Source organism: Poecilia reticulata, linkage group LG17, assembly GCF_000633615.1.
Source record: "Poecilia reticulata strain Guanapo linkage group LG17, Guppy_female_1.0+MT, whole genome shotgun sequence".
Classification (NCBI taxonomy): domain Eukaryota; kingdom Metazoa; phylum Chordata; class Actinopteri; order Cyprinodontiformes; family Poeciliidae; genus Poecilia; species Poecilia reticulata.
Window position 1 is genome coordinate 12,896,437 of NC_024347.1, and position 23,081 is coordinate 12,919,517.

At 38.6% G+C, this 23,081-nt stretch overlaps 3 protein-coding genes across 6 annotated transcripts in view; 1 reads left to right on the forward strand and 2 right to left on the reverse strand.

The window, feature by feature from the left end:
- Positions 1 to 257: 257 nt before the first annotated feature.
- Positions 258 to 8,464, reverse strand: prkab2 (protein kinase, AMP-activated, beta 2 non-catalytic subunit). 3 transcript variants are annotated; one of them, XM_008433732.2, is made up of 8 exons: positions 8,341 to 8,464; positions 5,908 to 6,101; positions 5,620 to 5,777; positions 5,359 to 5,452; positions 3,296 to 3,410; positions 3,028 to 3,161; positions 2,845 to 2,913; positions 258 to 1,778 (listed from the first exon to the last, which is right to left on the reverse strand). In XM_008433732.2, exons 2-8 carry the CDS (start codon positions 6,061 to 6,063, stop codon positions 1,701 to 1,703), a joined length of 804 nt encoding a protein of 267 aa, XP_008431954.1. In that variant the 5' UTR covers positions 6,064 to 6,101; positions 8,341 to 8,464; the 3' UTR covers positions 258 to 1,700. The 3 variants fall into 3 exon arrangements, with proteins under 3 accessions (XP_008431954.1, XP_008431952.1, XP_008431951.1); XM_008433730.2 differs by having other exon boundaries at positions 5,908 to 6,087; positions 8,284 to 8,464; XM_008433729.2 differs by having other exon boundaries at positions 5,908 to 6,087; positions 8,341 to 8,463.
- Positions 8,465 to 9,637: 1,173 nt separating this feature from the next.
- Positions 9,638 to 19,442, reverse strand: LOC103479358 (calcium-binding mitochondrial carrier protein SCaMC-1-like). 2 transcript variants are annotated; one of them, XM_008433733.2, is made up of 10 exons: positions 16,972 to 17,621; positions 16,688 to 16,814; positions 16,516 to 16,603; positions 16,267 to 16,378; positions 14,304 to 14,462; positions 14,064 to 14,216; positions 13,858 to 13,965; positions 13,574 to 13,741; positions 13,315 to 13,465; positions 9,638 to 11,610 (listed from the first exon to the last, which is right to left on the reverse strand). In XM_008433733.2, the coding sequence occupies exons 1-10, from the start codon at positions 17,203 to 17,205 to the stop codon at positions 11,429 to 11,431; spliced, it is 1,482 nt and encodes a 493-aa protein (XP_008431955.1). In that variant the 5' UTR covers positions 17,206 to 17,621; the 3' UTR covers positions 9,638 to 11,428. The 2 variants fall into 2 exon arrangements, with proteins under 2 accessions (XP_008431955.1, XP_008431956.1); XM_008433734.2 differs by lacking the exon at positions 16,972 to 17,621 and adding an exon at positions 19,354 to 19,442 and having other exon boundaries at positions 9,641 to 11,610.
- Positions 19,425 to 23,081, forward strand: part of LOC103479359 (protein FAM102B-like) — a 7,555-nt gene continuing 3,898 nt past the window's right edge. Inside the window, exons 1-5 of the mRNA XM_008433735.2 lie at positions 19,425 to 19,593; positions 20,831 to 20,951; positions 21,103 to 21,132; positions 21,499 to 21,615; positions 22,656 to 22,702. Coding sequence (XP_008431957.1) covers positions 19,448 to 19,593; positions 20,831 to 20,951; positions 21,103 to 21,132; positions 21,499 to 21,615; positions 22,656 to 22,702 — 461 coding nt within the window. The 5' untranslated portion in view covers positions 19,425 to 19,447. The remainder of the gene's footprint in view (positions 19,594 to 20,830; positions 20,952 to 21,102; positions 21,133 to 21,498; positions 21,616 to 22,655; positions 22,703 to 23,081) is intronic.

Sequence of the window (23,081 nt, forward strand, 5' to 3'; positions counted from 1 at the left end):
TGTGCACACAATTAATTCAGGCCAAAGAGCAGCACACCAAATAAAAATAAAAAAAATAAAAACACTTAAATATTTTTCATGAACACACAAGTGAACAAAATGTACATTTCAATCTATGGCAGCTACTCCTCATCACAGCCCCCTTTAGTTCATGTGGTGATCGCTTTCTGAATGTGTCCTTCCAAGCTGTGGGTATTAAAAAAAGCAGCCTGCTGACACGTTTTCTCTACATGCGACAAAAAGACAGTACATTCATGTTTGGTACACAGAACTATTTAGTAAAGCTAAAACACAAACATACATTTAAATCAGAGAAGCTAAAGAGCAAGAGTTGTGTGCTGCTGCATAGTTACACGATCACATAAACACTCCTGCTCACAGGATGGTTAAGTGCTCACAATCTCATCTGCTCAAAGGCAACGACAGAAACTGAACACAGACTATTCAACAATATTCTCCATCGGTTCACGGAGTTTTCCTGGCTTAGCGACTAAAATTTTTTTCAAATGTATTTGTACCCCTTGAACTATTTCTCCAATGGGATTTTTTTGTCCAAGAACACAAAGTACTGCAAAATTCTGAAAGGAAAATTACAAATGCTAATAAAACTTGGTCACCAACTACATTTTAAAGCGTGACCCCTTTACTTTGATACCCCTAAATGAAACACTTTACTCTCAGTTGCATTRAGAATTGACCTATTTGGTTAATCTCGCTATGAAGGTTTGTTGGAGGAAATTAGTGAAGGCATAAAGTTGTAAAGACATTTAAATCAGAGCTCAGTTACATGACAACATCCCAAGCTTTGAACATCTCACAGAGCTCTGTTCAACTTGTTATCTGATGAATAAAAATTGTAACTCTTAAGCTACATAAACATACCAAGGAATGGCCATCCATCTGAACCAACAGTGCATGAAAGGAGAACATTAAAAGAGAAACAGGCTCTTTGTAACTTGGGAGGAGCTCCTGAGATTCGGTGTGGTCCGTCACATACGTCCCCACCAAAATTCATTAAAGTTTGTAGCTGCAGTGAAAGAAAAATTCAAGGAGTACGAATACGTTTACAACGGCGTGTACAGAAACCATTTTGTTGGGTAAACTGAAATCGACTTTGTTTTCAGTAGACTCCACCGCGAAGTTGATCAAAGCAGAAAGTCGTGCCYCCAGTTCTTTGAACTGCTTTTATGGCACATTATTGCACTCGGGTTAAAACAGTGGAGAGGGTCTGTCCCTCTTTCTGCATGCAGGAATCGGGGAGTTTAGGGAACTGTAGCACAGTCAGATAAAGCATGTAAAGGTAACCGGTTTGAAGCTGAAGCTCATCACTAACATCCCACCACAGATCATTCACAGGTCATCTGCCACGCAAAAATTACACGATCTTTTTTTCTCATTTTTGTTGCAAACCGAGATGGAAAAACAATCACAACATGTTGTGACTGATCCAGTCTCACATGTAGTCATTAGGATTTAAAGCCACAGTACAGTAATCTCTCCCTGAAATCCAACACAAACACACTTCTACTTTTTTAGAGCCCTATTGTAGACAAAAGGGCAGTCAACTGGTGCAACTGGTGCTAAAAATTGCTTGCAAACGTGTTTTGCTGCAAGATTCGGCCAAACGCGATAAAAAAAAAAAAAAAAGTGTCAACAAAAGCAGGTGGAGTCAAACATGCTTCTCTCTGGGGCACATGAGCTTAGATSGGCTTGTAAAGCAAAGAGGTGACGTATTTCTTCTTGTATCTGTGAGTAGCGCTGAGGACCATTACTCCGTCCTGCACRCAGGGAGAAAACACATTAAGGGAAAACTGTCACATTAAAGCCAAGAGAAAACAAGTAACGACTGAAGAGTTTCACGTAGCAGCAACCGAGACAAAATGGCACAAAGACACTAATTGATTTTAAAATACCAATCATAGATGGAGTAGTATTCATAACCTTCTTTTCACCTTTTGTCACACCGTAACAAAAAACTTTGTTAGATTTTATTGAGATTTTACGTGATAAACCAAGAAAAACTAGTGTATTATTGAAAAAAAGATATTACGGTTTCTAACATTTTCGATATGGTTCAATGAGGAAAAACATTTTTGGCAAATTTTTTTTCCTAACACCAATTCTTTTTATTTTATTGATTTTGAACATGATAGCAGTATAAAATAACACAAATTTGATTTGAATACATTCTAATTACTTGAACAAACATTATACATCCAAAAATAATTTTTCCACATTTATTTTTCCACATTCAGTGKTTAGAACTGACTGGAGAAAAAGTTGGATTTTACTCAGTGCATAAAGTAATATAAACCACTATAGCCACTGCCTAAATAAAATATAAAACTGTGTCACCACTTGAAAAAGGTCAATGCTGATGTTTAGAAATYTTCAAAAATAAGCGTTGGGTTGGTGTGTCACATAAAAATCACAATAAAATACATGAAAGCTTTGGGTTTGTGACATTAATGTTTTCGCGAGCCACTCTGTTTAATTTAAAACAATCACAACAGAAAGAGAAAAAATAGCTCTGGTTTAATTGAAGTTTTCTCTGAACAATGTGTTCGGATAAAACAATGTGTTATATCTTTCTCTGAACAATGCGTTTCTCTGAGCAATGTGTTCGGATAAAACAATGTGTTATATCTTTCTCTGAACAATGTGTTTCTCTGAACAACGTGTTCGGATAAAACAATGTGTTATATCTTTCTCTGAACAATGCGTTTTTCTGAACAATGTGTTCAGAGAAAACACTGTTTTCCCTGAACAGTGTTACCTTCAAAGAAAATAACTTTGAGTGTAATATTTCATGTAATAATCAACCTTTGCTGCTAGTAAACCTACCTTTATTGAGAGAGCATAAAGGTGATTAAGCATGACATGGTTGGGTTCAGGCAGCAGGGCAGGATCACACTGAAGGAGACAGAGAAAGAAAAATGACAAAGTCATCAGGTAAGAAGCTGGAAGGGGTCAGGTCGAGTACCCAACGCGTGGAGAGCCGAGACAGAAACCGCTGAAGAAACTGACCGATACATTGGTGTCTTTGTTGAGAATAACTTGAAGCAGGTGAGGAGGGAGGATGGGCGGCGCTTTGAAGTGCTCTTCTGGTCTAAAGATGTACTGTTCCTGGCCGTAAGGTCCTGGAGGGGAGCTGGACAAGTCTGTGAAGATGCAACACAAACATTACAAAGAAAAAAGAAAAGAAAAATAAAGAACGCTTATATCTGCTCGTTACCTGTGCTTGAGACAATTAGAAACCGCGCAGGAGGAAGTGACTAACTGAGAGCAGGCTCACCTGAAGTGTCGGAGCACTCCAGAGAGTCGACCTGCAGGGCRTCAAACACCTCAAAGTCCGACTTCTTCACAGTGATCAGGTTGTTGATGGTGCCCAGCTGGCTTGTTACCACCGGCTGCAACGCAGGTCGTAAACAAGAAGGATTTTAAGCCACGCCGATTCAAAGTGAAGCTAAACAGATTCAGGCAGCAGAACCAAGTAGTGCCAGAGAGCCTGAGTCAGAAATGCATGCAAAGCAGCAAGTTGATGTGGTAAACAAATGCGCTGTGGTCAGTTTGCAGAGGCTCAGTCAGTAATTAGATTACATACTGTGAGCCCAATGGATCAGTACAGSACAATCAGAATGATGAATGCACTTCACAGTTATCCGCTGCCCCAGAAAGAGAAACGCTCAAAAACCTTAAATACAATTTTTATTACAACATCATAATCTAWCCTTGGRAATCTTTTAATTAAGCTATAAAAAWTTTTTTGTTTAGACCAGATCAGTGCCAAACTCAAGGAAACGCCTACACATCCCAATACAGCAAATATAACTGAGGCATTACTTTAATTTATCATTTTCTCCTAAGTCGGTCACAGYGTCTAATTTGTAAATGTTGACTTCCAGTTTCCCTGACATGGCGAGACAAAAKGTCCACCGCTCGTAGCCCCTCTTCAATATGGGAAAGAAGAGAGAACATGCCATTCAAATAGGATCTGTGTTGATTTTCATAATTTGGGGATAGGCCATGAGAAATTAAGTCACTCGTCTAAATCTGTGTACATCTRCAGTCAGAGTAATGATTAAAAAGTTTAAAACAACTGGAGCTGTGACACAAAAAAAAAAACCCTGAATAAAGGCCTAAATTCATCTTGATATCTACATCGCAAATGATTATTTTCAGTGGACACCAGAAAATAAAATCTGTCCAGCACAAATATAAATATATAATTTTCTTTAAACAATGGAGGTTTTAACAGTTTTGTGGGAAGGAAGTAAGAATGAACCTTTTAGCAGAAAAACACCACAAGTGTGTGTGGTGGTGTGAAGCAAAGGATCAATTTATGAATAAAAATAAAAACAAAAATGCCCTCGCCCCCACTGCTGGGTAGGATGGAGGACCTGTGATGCTGTGGGTTTTATTATGCCATCTTCTAATAAAAAAAAAAAAAAAAATCAAGAACTAATCAACCTGAAAGTCTTTCTAAAATAAGCTTGCATACATTTCTGTCATTATTCTTTCACTATWATTGTGTGCTGGACGCATCACAAAAGAGTGCTGCAAAATATCCACCTCTCCTCACCACAATAGATGCACAACTGTGGCGCACACCGTGCTCAGGGTTTCATTTCACATTCCCGTTCATCAACACAAAGGGCTTTGTCCTGCTGGGTCAGGTGGCAGCGTTGGGCGATTAAACACGTGGAGGTGAGAAAACAGAAGCAGCAAACCTGGACACCTCTCTGCGTTTGTCGTTCTCAGCTCATTAGAACAGAGTTTAGTGGGCCGTCAAACATGAGCCTAAATAAGCAACGTTTAGTCTGCACTAGTGATTTAAACACCATGGCTTTGTGAAGGCACAGCAGGTTTTCTGTTGCTTTGTGCTTCCCTCCTGACCCACCAGAACAATCCGTGGTGACTGGGTTCTGATGCAATAAAATAGCATTTCTTTGGGTTATRGCCTCCTGAAAATGTGCTGGAGTCATGAGCTGGGCTTCTGCGCTGTTATCTTGTGGACRCAAATGAGCAAAAGGAAGATTACAAAAACATCCAAAAGAGCAGCCATCTGATGACCTCATAAAATAAAGAAGATAACGTTAATTCACTTCCTTCCTTCCAAGTCATTGCAATCGCCTTTAATCTGAAATTGCTTCAATCAAGTTCATGGTAGGTAAAAAAAAAAAAAACTATTTCTTTGAACGTTTGAAGCTTTCTCTCCCTCCCCCCAGGTTCATATTTCTGATCAGCGTTAAAATGCAAAACGAGCGACTAGGTCTGATGAAAAACTGATGAAAACCTGCAGAGTAAATGTGCAAGTTTGTTGACAGGACATGAGCACAAACAGCAAAGCTGCTGTACCTCAGAGGGATCATGGAGCCACTGTCCATCTACAAAAAACTTGTACTGGTGCTCTCCTTCAGGCAGGTCCAGAATGGCTACAAAGTCATTGTGGCTTTAAAGACAGAAAAGAAAAGGGAAAAAAATAGGAACATCAGTGCTACGCCAGAGTTTCTCCTTTGGTGAATAAAATGTACGTATGGCAACTGATGCCAAATGTCACCCCAAGATAGATTCCAATAAAAGAAATTGAGACATCTAGAGCTAATTAATCCTCTTCACCTCTTATTTAGGGGTATCTTGTTGCTCCAGTTATTGAAGGAACCAGCTATATAGACTTCTTTACCCCCGCCAGCCCAGCGAATAACAGTGGGTCGAGCCTGAGGACCGGTTTTAACCAGGTCGTCCAGATCGGGAGTGAATTCTTTGTCTCCTGAAGACTAAAAACAAACACATCTGGATGCTGTGTTGTTGTAAAGAGATAGTTTGAAATCTGAGATGTAAATCATGTATAAAAAAAAACAACAACAAAAATAAAAGAAAATTCTGAACACATCATTGGGCGTGTACCTTTGACTCAGGTCCATGTGTGTTGAAGACGTTGGGGTCGTCTGTGCTGTCCACCATCTTGCTGCCAGACTCCTGGTCCTTGTGGCTGCCGCCGCTGTCGGTGCGATGGGCTTTCCCGTGGCGATCTCCAGACACTCGGTCACTTGTGTTACCCATGATGYCTCACTACTCAGCGTGCCACTGGAGAAGCAAGACTATTTATTTTAGTAGGAATTTGCCGCAGCATTACTTTAAGAAACTAAATAGAGCGACTGGAAAATTATATCTGGTTGAAACGATGAATCGGATTAATCGTGATAAATCGATAAGTGAAATAATTGACTAAGTTAGTAATTGATTAATCGCTAACCAGACTCAAAAACACTCAATTTGCTGCAAAACGAAAAACATTCAGAGCAGTAAGTCATTTTGAATTTCAWATCTTTATATTCAGCCAGTGTTACTGCATTTTACACAATAAAATGTTTTTTTTTTAGTTACAAGAAAAGAACTGGATTATTTATTTATTCTCATAGTTGAATGCATTTGTAATATTGTATCAAAAAGGTTTAAGTGGTTAAATAAAAAATATATAGAATGTGACTATTTTCTTTATCCAATTAACTGCCAGAAAAATCAATTTCTAAAATAATCATTAGTTGCATCCCTAATCAGGCTGAAATATTACTATTCTGAGATGAATGAGATAAAACATTTAAATTATCTTATGGTACCAAGTTATGGCCTTGTGGTATGAATACATCCATTTCTTATGACTTCATTTCATATGGTCTACAAAGGAAACGACAGGATACGTTTCTTAATATTACAACAAAAATGTAAGATTACAAAGAAAAAAAAGGAAGCAATCGGGACTTGTTGCAACTAAAATAAAAAGCAGGTGAGTACTGTTAATTACTCCCTTCAACTATTTCGCAAGAAGCACAAAAGCACAAAAGCTCTAACACCACATTAGTCATCCACTTCTGCCTCTCTAGGTTTTATTCTGTGAGCTAATGTGCCGCAGGGTTTGATTTTGCCTCTGAAAACATTTCAGACTTTGCACTCGCCACACAAAGCTTTTGTGGGRATGATCAAGCCATTAGTTATGCAGTCTCATCCTGTGGAGACAGATCTATGGTTTTGCTGTCACGGCGTATAATRGTGGTCATTCTCTGTGTAGTGGAAAAGTCAACAAATCAGAGATTATGAAGGGCCATAGGACCATAAGAGATATCAAGGAATGATCACCTTGAGAAAAAACAGTTTCACAGTATGACAGCATTAACACAAATCTACACATACATAGAKATCTCATATTMWGYAATTTTACATACATAAAACAACAAAGTTGCACTATCAAATCAAATGAAATCAATTTAAGCTTGATTCTAAGAAGAACGGGCAAAATGTCAGTCTCCTGATGTGCAAATCTGGTAGAGACTATTAAAGACTTGCAGCTTTAATTACAGTGAAAGGTMATTCAACAAATTATTAACACTTTGTGTACTTTTACACTTTTCAGATTGYATTTTYCCACTACWTTTGTAGTCGTGTGCTGCTTTGGTGTTTGACTCAATAAATCCAAACAAGATCATTCACGTTTGTAATGGTCACAAGCGGAAACAGGAAGCTGCGAATAAGTAAGTTTTGTAAACACGCYATGAAGCYATCTCAAAATAGTAGGGTGTCACGTTCTTTCTTATCTTTGTCAGTAGCCAATCAGCCCATTGTAAAAGCTTGAAACATAACACTGACAGATGGACAGATACCAAACGTGATATCAGACCCGCACACTGCCAGTTCACAGCCCTGCTGGTATTCTTCAAAGAATGCGATGACAGTAGTACCTGACAAGCAGAGACAGCTTCCCTCAGCGCCCAGGTCGCATCAGTACACTTAGAGCTACGCTTTATGGGCGGAAATAAAGGAAACACACACACACATCTTTTGCCGATCAACAGTTGGAAAAATAAAGGCTTAAGGGCTTTGCAGAAAGGTTAAAGGGCTTACAGAGAGTCCAGACAGATAAAGGCGGGTTACCGTGGCTCACAGCCTGTTTGCTGTGTCTGTGAACTTGGACTCGCCTGAGCAGATCCCACAACAAAACAACCGTTTATCTTAAACACACACGATCTCCCACACAGCACCGCCACTCAAACCCCACCGGATGCAAGATCAACAGACTCAATTCTCTGAACCGGATCAAAAAGTTGAAAGGAAGACTCCCATCTTGGCAGCCCGTGGAGTYTCCCTGCTGGATGGTCAGCTGTGCCCTCCCGCCTCCTCAGCTCACTCCGACAGAATATTTTTAGCTGTAGTCAAAGTCAGCTAGCTAACCGTCAGCGACAACACATAGGCAACTTGTTTTATCAGCGCGGACAGAAGAAAACTCACAGCAACTATGAGAACCAGCGGTCCGCCGGGTAGCCGCAGCAGAAGTCAGACACTCACCGACACTAGCCGCTGCTCCTCGGTTCTGCAGGAGGAATATGTGCCCCTGTTCTGCTCTGGTTAACCCTCCATCCACAACTGCAGCGAAGCAGAGCGGTGTCCCAACTACGGCTAGCGCTTAGGACAAAAAGGAGCCTGACGGTTAACCAATCAGGAGCGAGAAAGCATGTAGCGTTATCAACGGAAATGCGTTTTAATGCGGAAGTATACAACATTTGATATTTATTATTAGATCTAATTGGAGCAGAATTGATAATTTGTCATAAAATTAAAAATATTATTAATAATAATAAACAATTCTGACCCCCTGCTATTTTTTTTAAACAACCCAATGATCTGCAGTTTTTTTTTGTTTTGTTTCTTGCAGTTTTTTAAGCAGCTACATACAAAAAAAAAGATTTTTCACACATTTTTTGTCTAGTCCTTATATCCAAGTCTGTGTGCTTTGAATTAAGAAAAGTGAAGAAATGGAGGACAACCGAAAAAGTGGCTGATGTAGCCCTTGCAGTTAGTTTTAGTTCCAGTATTATGGCTTTTATGGATAAAATTTTGCCAAAAAAGAAAAAAAACAATTTTCTGGAAGGAGAAACTCAGGGAGGAATGCTATGGTAGTTTGAACACAGGAAATCACTTGTGCAGCTTCCAGGTACATTATTTTAACCCTTTACATTATCTGCCTTTGACAGAAATTGTTACCTGTAAAACATGATACCTGGATACGATGCTCACTAGTGTAAGAAAAATAGCTTTCTAGCACTTGAATATACTGCAGACAGTGAATACTTCAGCAAACAAATGTCTTTTATAGATGCCTTTGTGTCATTTAGTAACTATAAATCTGCATACACAAAGAACATGAGAAGGTCCTCAAGGTTCTATTCTCTACAGAACTGATTTTTAACCTTGCAATTTTAAGGCTATAAACAGTGACTTCTGTTTTTTTCTGCAGTCAACAGGAGAAAATTCTGCCCAGTCAGCTCACTGATATAATTGGGTGTTATCATAAACTAATATCTCTAATTTTAAATTCTATTTCAAGCTGACAAAATAAAGTGTGTTTTGTTAAAACAGGACATAAGATAATTGGTTCATGTTTTTATTTTCAGTAAAAATGTAATTGTGACTTACTGGTGAGCTCATGCTTATATCTCTTCACCGACTCACTTCTCGTTACTKATAAGGTCTAATAATTCAGAAAATGTCTCAACATGCCACTTTTGGGTGTAAATGCTTCATGATTTCTATTCCGTTCAGCTCTAGAACCAAGGCTCTGAGGACAAGACATCAGAGGGAAACACTCTTTCAACTCCACCACATTTATTTTACTCTTAATTACATGTCTCCATGCAATATAAAGCTTCTATGCAGCTGATAGTGTTCTGTTACAAAGTTCAAAAGTTTTCTTCCAATTGTTTACAATATTTTAGATAAAAACCAGAGTCTCCTGGTCTTTATCAACTTCGACATTCCACAAAAAATAAATATGCAATCCTGTTCACATTTTGGTAAGTCCAACTCAATCCACCAAAAAAACCAGTCACTTAAAAAGTCTGAGAAGTGAAAACAGCAGCCCTTTGAAACGCTGTCAGACTGGGGGAAAAACAAAGAAAAAAAACCCCATCACATTTTCTTATTCAAACCTTGTAAGCTATATTTCCATTAAGTTAAATTCATGTAACAAAAAATAGCTAATGCATGGAAATATAGGGGGGTAGGGAGCTATAGGGAAGAAACAATAAAATTAAAACAAATAAAATGTGACAGAATGCACTGTAAACTGTTTAAATTAATCATAGAATGTTGCACAGTAATCACATCTCAGAGAGAGCAACCAGAGCTGTCCACAAAATCTTCCAAACTGACCTATTATTCATTTCTTACTCTCAGTGTAGYATTCTCTGTCAACAGTTTAAAGCGCGTCTTTTTTCAGTTTAAGATAGCCAACAGAAATTCAAATGTTCTCTTGTTTTGGTCTGCCAACATTACAGTACAGTATTCTAATAAAAGCAAATCTTCTTGATTGAGCCTAAAACTGCTAACTGTTGATGTACTCTAAGCAGTGAAACCATAAAGAGACAATACTGTCATGTTTGCTTTAAAAAAAAAAAAAGGAAAAAAAAAATCACTACTCATATTTTATCTCATTAAGATAACAAAAAGCTATCCCTGCTGTGTGCATGCTTACAGTTTTTCTGATTGAAAATAAGAGACACGAGACGCAGTTTGATCTTTACAGGTATTTCAGTCTATTAACAGTTTTTGTCACTCAGCCCAATAAATAAGCATACCTGAAAACATTTAGATATACAGTACATAAATACAGTTATAGCTAAAATAAAAAACAACAACAACTCATCTCCGAGGTTTGCATCAAGAGGCTGTAAGGCACATGTAAATAACTATGAAATACACAGGATTTCACATTGCACGAGAAGTGTGTCATTACGCACACACAGTTCCAGTGTTTATAGGTATGGATTTTTGAGGCCTAGTTCTGTTTAGCTGACAGCTGCTGGTTGGAGCAGCGCTTGTCTGAAGCTGATGCCCTTAGTAGGTGAGGCGTGTTTTTAAACGTAAAAGTGAGAAATTAGATCTCCAGTGTGTGGACATGTGCCCATTTAAACAAACTTAGTGTTACTTTTCTGATAGTGAATCTAAGCGTAGCTTAGGATGCAATCCAACTTTTCCTGGAGAAAATATTTTCTTCTCATATATATATATGTATATATAAATATAAAAAAAGATAATCACATTGTGTCTCATTTTTTTTGTTTCATCACAACCTAAAATAAAAGTCTCATAAATAAGACAATTTACTAGGTGTGTTTTTTAATCTACAGAAGTTTTCTTTGTCAAGCATTGTTTGTGGACTGTGTGTTAAGGGAGTGTGAAATGTGCAACCTTAAGACTAAAAATAAAGCATGCGCACCACAATTGGTTAAAACACTACTGGCAGGCAATTCTTAAAACATACAAACAGCTTTCCATCCAGTGAGCTGATAAAGTCATGCGCTGTATGTTAGGGAGATTTGTTTGTCTTCAAGTCTAACAAATGCTTTGAGTGCTCTTCCCCTGCTGCTCGCAGTTATCATTTTGAGAGCCCCAAGCCAGTCTTCATGTACTCGTAAACCACATAGCTAATGCTGACAGCTGGAATGACTTTCATGAAATTTGGCAGGATGCCCCGGTAGAGCCCAAAGAAACCATCTTTGGCTACAATAGTCCTCAGCAGAGAACTCATGGAGGGCTGGTCTGACACATCCAGGGACGCTGCAAAGAAAGGAAATGAAGCACACATGAGAGCAGGACTGCTGTCTGCCATCTATCCGAGAGTTAAACACTGGGAGGTTTTGCCACACTGGTGGGTCCGCTAAGCAAGTTTATAACAGTTTACGATGAGCCRAGCCGTTGTGTGACGCTGTCAGTTGTTTYAGAGTTTACGACAATGTAAAAGGTGGTTTACAATAAGACGGTTTACAATAAGACGGTTCAGTAAATCTTTTCATGAAAGGACATATGTTTAAAAAAAGGGATTCCCAAACAGATAGGCAAAACCCTACTTCTGCGCATTCCTATAAGAACGGAAAAAACAAACAGGAGAGAGGAAATCGTGACGGTTGCCATCTCCCATGGGATATTTCTTACCCATGATGCATCAATTCCGACTGAACATTTTGTACCCTATTTCAAGTAACTTTGTGCTGTACTTCTAATCTTTTATTTAATAGTTTGCTTGAAAGCAAGAGATTTCGTTTTAATCACCAGTGATAATCTGTCATATTTAAGAGACAACTGGCTTAACAGGAAATCATACAAAGAAATCAACAGAAAGTGACAGCAAAAGAAKGTTTTCAGATAGTGATCAGATCATTGTGTAACAAATTAAACTGATAATTTTCAGGTTTAAAACAATATTTCTGTCCATTTTTTTACTATCCCACATTAATAATAAAAATAAAAACAAACAACTACAAATAGCATTGCTGACACAAATAGGTAAATCATACTTAAGGATAACAGAAAAGAAGAAACATAGCTGATGTATTTACAGAYAAAATAAAAACACAAATAAATTGCCAGAAAACAATGGATAATATAATTGTTCAATTTAACGTATCAATGTCCTGAACARAGAACGGCTGCACGTCTCTAGTGCAGCTCTTTTGTTTGAAGTTTGCATAAAATATTTGGGTATCTTGAAAAAGGTTTGACCCAATGTAATCAACTAGCTTGCTCAGGCAAACATTACAGTGATGGTCACATTTATTGGCACYYACAGTGAAGATGTTTAAAAAGATTTAAAAATGAATCTGTCCAATATCGCAACAGAATGATCTCACACAAAAACACATCTGGAATAATTACCAGCACCACTGCCGTTAACAATCTGATGTATGGATGTGAGAAGGAGCTCGTAACTTTTCTCCTCTATGATTTCACAAGTGCGAAGCTTTTCAGCCTTCAAGRTTTTAGCACAAACTCCTAATATGGCCAAAGGTCATTCATCCCAAACAATCATTTGGCATCTTAAGGACTCTTGAAAGTCCAATGAGGTCACTTTTTGCTGCTGCTAAATAAGCATTGGGTGTTTGTTTTTGTTGTTTTTACCTCTCATGCCATCCTGTTCACTCTGTGTGGTGACAAGATAAATATGGGTCATTTATCCAGCTGAGACAAATGACAAATGGGCCTCTCACCGCATGGTTAAAGGAAGTCAAAGATTATTTATTACTTAAAAAAGAAAAAGCATGAATTAAAAAAAAAATGCTTCAGTCACTTAAAAAAAAAAAAGTAGCAACAGGCACCAATAATTTTGCCAATGGCATATGGTATATTCAGTCTAACTTTTTTTCAGATTGTGAATAAAAGTGATGAGAAGTAATGCAACAAGAGTCTACAAGTAACAACAATCTACAAGAGTCATGTTTCCATTTTTCATCTTTACCCCTATCACACGGGCAGATTGGTGTTTACCTTGCGCCTGCATCCGTGTGCGTATCAGTGCCAGGGGATAGCTGGCGAGCTGGCCACATGTGCAGGAGATGGTCCCGCAGCCCAGCAGCACCAGAACTCCAGGTTTGGCCGAGTCTKTTTTGTGGYGCGACAACCAGGTGTTCTTCAGAGTCTGAGGCACAGGAGAACAAAAAATGCTTAACTTGYAGCACAAAATGAAACAACCGACCTTTGTTTTTCTCAGAATGTTAACCATCTAGACATGCGAGACTGCGCACACCTCATAAACAGCGAGGTCTATCCCAGCGTAGGGAATAATGCCAATTAAGTTTGGAATGTAGCCCTTATAAAAAGCGATGACACCCTCTTTYCTCAGGATCTTCTTGGCACAGTCAAACATTCCTTCGTACTGGCCAGTTTTCCTCAAGGTCAACCGAGTCTTTAAAACCTTAAAGAAAAGCAGAAGAAGCGGGAACATTTACAGATGCATGTTCTTCTTTTAGAATAAAAYAACTAAAGAGTGAAAGATCTCGAACGGCGGCATGACAAARCAGTGGCTCGTACCTCCATTGGGTAGATGGCTGTTTGTGCTGTGGCCCCTGCCATGGACCCCGCCATGAACCTCTTATGAGTCTCTATCTTTGTTCCCTCTGAAGTTAACAACTTCTTATACTACAACAGAAAAAAAACACAAGAGCCGAAGCAATCACTAAATGCAATATTTACCCATAAATATAGTCACAAATATGTTTTAAGATGTGGGTCTGAACTTGTTCATATGCCATGAATTTGAATGCAGTCTCAGGCGCGATCTTTAAAACGTTGATCCCGTTTCCTCTCCACAGCGACGTCAGACCTCCTTCTACAATCATCTGCCTGAAGCCTCCAATCAGGCTTATCTTGTTGACTGCGGACGAGTGAACCTGCAGYATAAATACACACRTTTAGCCAACTAGTTTCGCAGCAGCACGCCTATTGTTCTATCAGTCTCTCTACCTAGCATCGCTGACCTGCATGAAGACCTTGATTCTGTCCAGAGGGGCTGTGCCCGTGCGAGAAACGGCACCTGCCACTGCACCTGCAACCAGCTGCTTCCACCACAAGTCTGACCGCTTCTCTTCCTCTGTAAACTCATCCGGGATGGACAGACTGTCACCGATGTCCAGCAYCTAGAAGTTAAACAAGCATTTTCCCCAATATTATTGATCAGAAATACGCACCGACCGATTTGGTTTATGCCAGCCATATCGGACAATCTTGTTAAAATACATTTATACACATGTGCTTATGCAGTTTATACAGAGCAAGACAGAAGTTGAGACACTCAACAGCATGAATGTCATGTGAGTYTTGTCCTTTAATCAACAGTTCCTTTGTCCACACTGGCATGATCAGGAAAAAAAAAAAAAACGCCTTCAAAGACATTTAAAAACAAGAATTACTAAAAGTACTAAAGTTTGAATTTCTTGTGTATTTACTCCACTTCTCCATTTCAGTTCCAAAACCAGTCTTACAGTTCTGTTGGAGCATCCAACTATSTCTGGGTTTTTGTCAGGTAGCTGTTCATTTGAGGTGAACTTGTAGAACTTAGGGGTACACCAAGAACTTTGTTATTCTATACAATTACAAAATTCAACAGTTCAACARGAAGGAAAATAAGTCTTCAGCAATATTCTACCACCRCCATGTTGATACCRTGTTCTTAAGTTTTGAAAGACTCACCTTGACTCCTTCAAACTCCCTTGATCCCACTCTGACAATGTAAGTTAAACTTTACCTCCTCTGACCATAAAGCCTTTCAGAAATAACTCAGCTTGTCCATGTGGGCAGCTGTAAACGTCAGCCTCAAACTCGCCTCACTGCAGACAGTGCTGCTAGTACTCCAGTATCTTTCACTTTCTGATAGACATTCTCATTAGACATGCTGAACACTTTCCTTTCACCTTACACCAACATATTGGGTCAAATAATTGACACTTTAGAACAGATGGCTACTTCTGCAGGAATAGGAAATATGAAGGCTTCTTGGATGACCTCTGCCTAAATCTTATTTAAAATGCATTAACTTTGTTAAGCAGATGGCTCTGTAGCTGACAACAAATAAATATCAATTACCTCTAATGAGCCTGCACTGTAAATTGTTGAGTTAACAGCGTTTTCTGACAAGAGAGGGACATGCAACACTGTCTGTGTGGTTAGTRGGGGAAAAAAAATAATCTACAAGCTCAACTTCTCCTTTCTGTTTTCGCAGTTGTGTAGCAACTATGTTTAAGTCTCGTCTGACAACATTTACATAACCTTGAACGTAAAGTTTTAACCGGAAAGCCGATACACCACCTCGCACAGCTGTAGCAGTTTCAACTTGAAACAGATAAAAAAAAAAAGGAGGGAGAAACAACAAGAGGGAGTTGTCCTTTGATTTGAGCCAACAAAGTTATGGCCACTGAGCTATCTGAACCCTTGGCTGACAGGCTTAAGCTGATTTAGATAAACAAAGCTAATATTTTCCTGAAAACATGAAGGTGCCTTAGACAAAAAGAGAAAAAAAAACAACAACAAAAAAAACATTGTTCTGTGGCTATTTAATGCAAATCTGTTGGCAARCGAAAAAGGGGGCTGCAGAGGCGGTTATCKGTCCTGCAGTCACGGCTGTCGCACATTTCAGTGTGGTATGCAGGGAAATATTCACAAACAGGTTCTGTCAAGAGAGGTTCTGTGGAGTGTGGGTAATACACCAGTTCAAACATTAGACCACAACCAATTTAGAAAGAAGCACAATAACAATCCGAGAGAGAAACACAACATGGTGCTGTGGCCTAATAAAGGGAGAGCTGCTCTCAATTGTGAATTGAAAAAAAAAAATCCATAATATCTAACTGAAGAGGAGTGGAGGACATGCGATTTATTCCACTGCAGTTGCATCAGAGTGTGGGCAGAGTGGGCCTCACAAAGTGTTCCTGTTTCCAGCCTCACCAAGGAGTGCTTCCAGTAGCGGATGATCTCTTCCAGGTTGTAGGCAGGRTACAGCAGGAAGTGCTCTCTGAACTCRTTCCAGTCAACAGTCATGGTCCCATCGATGTCCATGCTGAGAAAACACAACCTTTTATTTATTTATTTTTGCCCACTTGACATGTTTTAAACAGAAAACGGTTCAYGTTAGGAGCGTGCATGACTGCGTTTAGAAAAACCTAGGTTGCAGTGCAATGGAAGAGAAGGTCAAACCTTTGTAAGATTTTCAGGGCTTCCTCCCTGCTGACATCTATGCCCAACTCTGCAAGAGACTGCTGGATCTCTGTGGCATCAATGCGTCCTGACACATTTAAAAAGGAAAGATCACATGAAATATCATCGTGCAAGTGGAATGGTGAGCTTTCGGTGACTCTCCGTCGCTTACCATCGTTGTTTCTGTCCAGACTCTTGAAAGTCAGCAAGAGCTTCATCTCATGGTCCTTCAGGTATTTGGTAAACTCATTGAAGTCCATAGAGCCATCGTTGTTTTGGTCTCCAGATGACACAATTTTCTACAGGAAGAAACGAGKAAACATCTAGAATCAGTCAGGCCAGCGTAAATCACACTCTCACAAAATGTCATCCTGGAATTAAATCTTGCGAAAGATCCACCCCAAGACTTGAAACTTATATGGGTTACAGTGCACTGGATCCCTTGCTTCGAGTTACCTGTGCAGCACCGTGGCGAAATATCCCCATAGCTTTGAGGCCCGCTCGTAACTCAGCCACATCCACCTTGCCATCTTTATTAGTGTCAAGTTTATCAAACAGAATCTGGTAGGACCGCTCACTGTCGGCATCCCAGCAACGGGCACTTGACAGTAAAGACGTCCGTAGCGCTTGATACATTGCCGAGCTATTATAGAAGCAGCGTGCAGACGCACCGTCCGTCCTGCAAACCATAATCTGATGATTAATCCATATTGACAATCATTCATTAATCCCACTTATAATCCACACGCGAACTCCTCGATGGCGATGACGGGAGGAAAAAAAAAAAAAAAAAGCTTCGCTGGTTACAGTGTTTTTGCAGTTCGTCTCTCCAACCTAGGTGTACTCTGCAGCCAGCGCTTGTAAGGAACTGCAGTAACCGAGGGCGGAGCTACTACTGCTGCGTATCTTCTCGGTGCTCGTTACGGAAAAGCGGGAAGGATGGTTGAAAAGTGGCCAAATAAACCTCTTTCCGGATTAGCTGCGTTCACTAACTGTTTTATGCTTGTTCAAGTGAACTTTTATCTTTCGCCGCCGCTTTTTTAGTGCGATATGTTACCAAGCCCTTCTGAGGAAATGTAATCTTCTTATCTGGAAGGACGTGTCAGCACAGAGAGAGAGAAACACTGAGCTTTGCAGTTTCATGAGGGCAGTCCTGCTGGACGCCAGCAGAGGGCGACATTTTATTGTCGAAGAAGTAAAGAGAGACGAAAATAAAACGACTAAACAATACTACAACTAATAAAATGAAGTGGCATAATCATAGAAATCATGRTTGTAAGTAATGTTTGCATTCCATATCAATGCGGAGCAAAATTAAATAAAGTTTCAAAATGTCGAAAAGAATAATAAACTAAAAGCTAATATGTCTACAAAAAATGATTGCAACAATACAATCTAAACATGAATAAATGCACATTTTCTTTAATTTCTTCTTTATTGTTATTATTTTAACMAAAGTCTATTGTATCTTTTTTTCTTTCCTTAAAGACACAAAAGCTGTAATAACCTGGTTGCATAAGTGTGCATACGACTTCTTTATGTCTCATATCTTTTTGGATCAGACGCGAAATGTCTTCAGTCCGGTTACCTTCTTTTTAAGGATTGTAGATAGCTAACCATGATGTGTGAACTCCATAACTGACAATTTACAAAATTTGATGAACTTTTGTGAAATAAAAGCTTAATTTTGGAATATTGTAAAGATTCCATAGACCTGATGAGCTACAATATGGCCTCCTTCAGAATAACATCATATAAATTGAGGTAGTTTTTATTTTGTCAACTCCGTCAGACGTCAACTCCATCAGTTTTTGTGACTCTTTCAGTGAAATTGTTGACAAATCTCACTTAAATGTGCAATTAATAAATTTTAATGTATTTTACATAAATTGCATTACTTCACATGTATCAAGTATTTCTTTTTACTCACTAGTTTGTCACCACCTTCAGTTCTGAGTCAACTCCGTCATGCACTGTCAACTCCATCAGATGGACTTTTTTTTGTTTTTTGTTTTAAATAATATTTTTTTTTGTTTCTTGAGACGCATTTGTCTGTAAAAATGAGTAAAAATATCACTAATAGGGTATTTTAAAAATAATTTTATATTCATTTTTGTCAGATGGTGATGACAAAGTTCTGGGTCAGGTCGATTAAAAAAAAACAATTAAATGTTGCAACTGGGAGCCTGCACATTAGCATCTTTACATTTCCAAAACATTATTTGTCATATTTGCATACATAAGGATGAGAAATAATAATAATAAAAAAAATTGGGGAAAATTAAAACCCATTTTGTCCCTATTCTCAAGAATCACTGAGCTAATATAAACTCAAGGTTAAATGCAAGAGCCCTGTGAAATAAGATCTATAAAACTTGATTTGCAATATAGCAATATTATGTTGCATCCTTTACAATCCTTTTCTATTTTCTTTTGGGTTTTTATCAAGCCGTAAACGTAATTAGTAATATCATTAAACGYTTGATATGTACATTCCTCTGTGTATAATAATCATACAGTTTCATTTAAAAGTATTTTTGTCACTTGACMTTAAAGATGGGCATCCCCATTTCTCTCACAAAGTCCCAGTTAAGTCACAGGACTAATGTCACTAGAGTGCATTAACCTAGAAACATCCCTTCTGTTAGTTCTTCTTTCAGTTGGCCGATATTAAATAGATTTATTTTATACTGAAGACTGGTAAGTTTGGTGTTTTTCTTTGTCCCCCGGTACGTCCAATCAAATCCCGGGTTTTCCCCACGTCACAAGTGGTGGGTGGGAAGGAAATGTTTTAAACTTTGAATCTTGTCTGCGGTAGAGAGCAGCAACTCAACTCACCCTCATAGCTGCGGGGCGACTCAGTCTGTCAGCTTCTCCGCTTCAAAGGCACCTCTCATTGCTCTCAGTCGTACGGGGCCACCGTAGAGTCGCCATGTCTTTCATCCTCATGAAGAAAAAGAAGTTTAAGTTCAAAATAGATTTTGACTTGGAGGAGCTGTCSTCGGTTCCTTTCGTAAACGGAGTTTTATTTTGTAAAGTGAGACTCTTGGACGGAGGCTTTGCACAGGAGTCGTCTCGGTAAGGCTTCTCTTCTATTTATAGCTTAAGAACAACTAACCTAAACTACAGTAAACTATTTATTTTCACCAATTTCAAATCTAGCTTGACGAATTGTTTTCTTGTTTTGATTTTTTTTTTTTCAGTTGCGCAGTGGCGTTGTTTCATGCGGAACATTAGTCCATAAACACTTGGCTAATAACTTCACCTAACATTCAGCATTTTGATACTCACCAACAGCTGTAGCCTCGTTGACAAAAACGGTAGCAAACTTTATTTTAACTGGAGACACTTTATGAAGTTTTGAGTTCAGTTTTTTTTCTTGAAGATATTGATTTATACTAGCCGAGGTTTGATATAGCTGGTTAAACCAGTTGCTAAGCAACACGCCTTGGAGCATCTGATACTTTGACTCAGGGCAACTAACTAGCTATCATTTTAAAAGTTTTAAGACAGGAAATGTATCTATATTATAATTAGAATAGGCAGTTCAGGCATTAAAGAAATATGATCATTTATATTGAGCAAGAAAAGCCTGATCAATAAAAACAATATCAATGYAACAGCATTATTGCAGCTGATTCATTTAAACAGATTTCAGAGATGTCCTAACTAGACAAGTGTTGTAGTTGTTGGTCCTGATCTTGAACTCAAGGGAACATGAAATAAAAGTCAATATGTGGCATGAATGTAATCAAACCAATCTAACAGCAATCCATAATTTCCTGTACTTAATACAAAACACGAACCATAAACCTTCTCCTCCTTCTTTCTCCATCTTTGAAGTTTATCGTAGTTATTATGTGACAAGGTGTGGTACATGCTGATTTCATACCCAAAAAGACAGATAGTCCCTCACACATTAATATGTGGCCTCTTATGAGTCACTAATTAACCTAACTTGCCTGTCTTTCTAACCCAAATTCCACGTGAAGTCTTGGAGCAGAACAGATAAATGTTTAAAAAAAAGAAATACCCAAACAGGTCAGGAGGTTCAAACCAATTTTGATAGCCAAAASAAAATCAGACTTTTACTTTCATTTAAAAAAAAAAAATCATTTACGTATTTCTGAGTAGACTGAATGGCTTCACATGCACTGCAATCTTGCAGTTTATGCGACACACGTTAACTGTTTGCGGGTTTGATACACTTACAGGAGTTACAGTACTCACACTGAAATCAAGCTATAGATCCTGCAAACGCATGACGGGATGGTMTGTGTGTGTTCAGTTTGTGAAATGTGCCCTTGTCTCCCAGAGAGCCTGTCCAAGCCAACTGTGTGCACTGGAAGAAAAGGTTTTCTTTCATTTGTAAGATGAGTGCCAACGCAGGGACCGGGGTGCTGGACCCCTGCATGTGCCGAGTGTCGGTACGAAAGGTAAGGTATCAAAAACGTAAAAAAGAAAATAATCTGTTTTCTAGAACTGAGTCCAGGAAATAATTTTTTTTCCCAAATAAAATGCTGTTAATTTATTTGAATGTTTAAACTGTGATGCAAATTATAGTGTTGCTGTGTTTATTTTTTTCAGGAACTCAAAGGGGGAAAGTCTTTTGCAAAGGTAACTTTTGTTCTCTAATGACAAACATGTTGTTGACAAAGCACTTCCAAATACTGGATAATACAGTTGAATAAAAATAAAAAAAAAGAATTTCTTTTTAAAAAATAAGTAGAACATTTTTTTTGTAACTGGCTGAGTTTTTTTTTTTTTTTCTTTCCGGTTTTGGTGACCAAGTCGGAAATCTGACCCGTGTTAACAAGTAACTTTAATGAGTCCCGGAAGTGACTCATCTTTGTGTATTCTGTCTTTCAACATTCCAGTCCACAAGACTGTAATCTCTGCACAAATAAATAGTTACTTATTGATGTCGAGATTCGTGCAGTAGAAGCTCCAATGTCAATATTTCCACTGTTTGATCACTTCCAGCTTGGATTTGCCAACTTRAACTTATCAGAGTTTGCTGGGTCTGGCAGCACTGTGCGACGGTGTCTGCTAGAGGGATATGACACCAAGAACACCAGACAAGACAACTCCATTCTAAAGGTATGCTCATAAATCAGCATACAACTCTGCAACTCTAACTTACAAAGTTCTGGTTAGACTTTTTTCTATCAATGAATTTATTGTGGATTTCTTAAGTCTAAACAGAGACAAAATTGCACAATATAGGTTTAGATGTATACCTACATAACAATATTTTGGTAAATGTCCCCTAGCAAGTAGCTTTTTTTTTTTTAGATTTTAGCACTGGTAGGTTTCAGTGTTTCAGACAGGAAATGAGTAGAGAGACAGGCGTGGAATGCACCAGATCGATGTTCAGTTTCTTTTTGTGTACAAAAATATAAAACTTCTTTCTGGACAGTGTTGCTAACCGAGTTGTTCTTGAACATCCTGACCGATTCTCTTTCTGACCCATATGGACGATTGWATCAAATGAAGCCTGGATATTGGATGCCACGACTGGACAATGAATCCCAAACAGACTGGACTATTTCCATGTCAGGAAAATTTTACATTTTCAAAGGCCAATAGTAGATTTTATCCGAATAGAATCCTGGTGATTGGTGCAAAAAGTGTGCAGTCAACATGCAGCTTGCTTGGAGACATTCATCAAATATCGGGGCGAGGTTATGTATGTATTCAAGCCCATATGCATTATTTTGGCCTTACGCTGCTGACTAGAGAGACAAATTCAAACATTGGCATTCAGTTTTGTTTTTTAAACTTCGTAGCAGTGTTTTGTGGTAAAATATTGTCATCTTGCATTCATAGAAACCTGTGACCAGAATAGTATGTCATTAAACCTGCTGAATAAAACTCTTAAAAAATGTAAATCTTTTCCCCATATTTGTAAACCTTTTTCACTTTTTCCCACCTACAGTATTTCTTCTTAGAAACTATTTAGTGCATGTAAAGCTTCTGAGAACTGAGACGTGTCCAAGCCTGTGACTTGATAAGCCATGGGAATAACTTTATTGCATGCATGTTCTTGCTAAATCATGGGGCTGTAATTTGATGAAATCATAATTTAGAGGAGAGTCTAGAGCTTGTCTTGTACCTCACTGTGTTTGTCTCGGTTACAGGTTGTTATTCACATGCAGCTAATGTCTGGAGACCCCTGCTTCAAAACGTAAGAGCTCTTCCTAGACGCTACTGAGCTGTTTGACTCAGATATTGACTCTGYTTGAAGGCTTTATTTGCCTATCAGGTTCTCTGTAGTTGTGGTTACAATGAAAGTGGGTTTCACTGGTGTAAAGGTCTGTCATTGACCACAACGGAAAGTATTTTCATCACATCCTGTGTGTCACCTAAACTTAAAACACACTTATTTATTGCTATAATCACCARCAGAGTTTTAAGTTGGAAAGAATCACTTGATCTTATCTGTGAGCTAATAATGCCTCACCCAGACTGCCTTAACTGGTTGGAAGACTTTCTGCAGGATCAGACTAGCTCAGAGTTCATATTCTGAGAATATTGATTCGTAGCAATGTTTTTCTCAAAAGCTG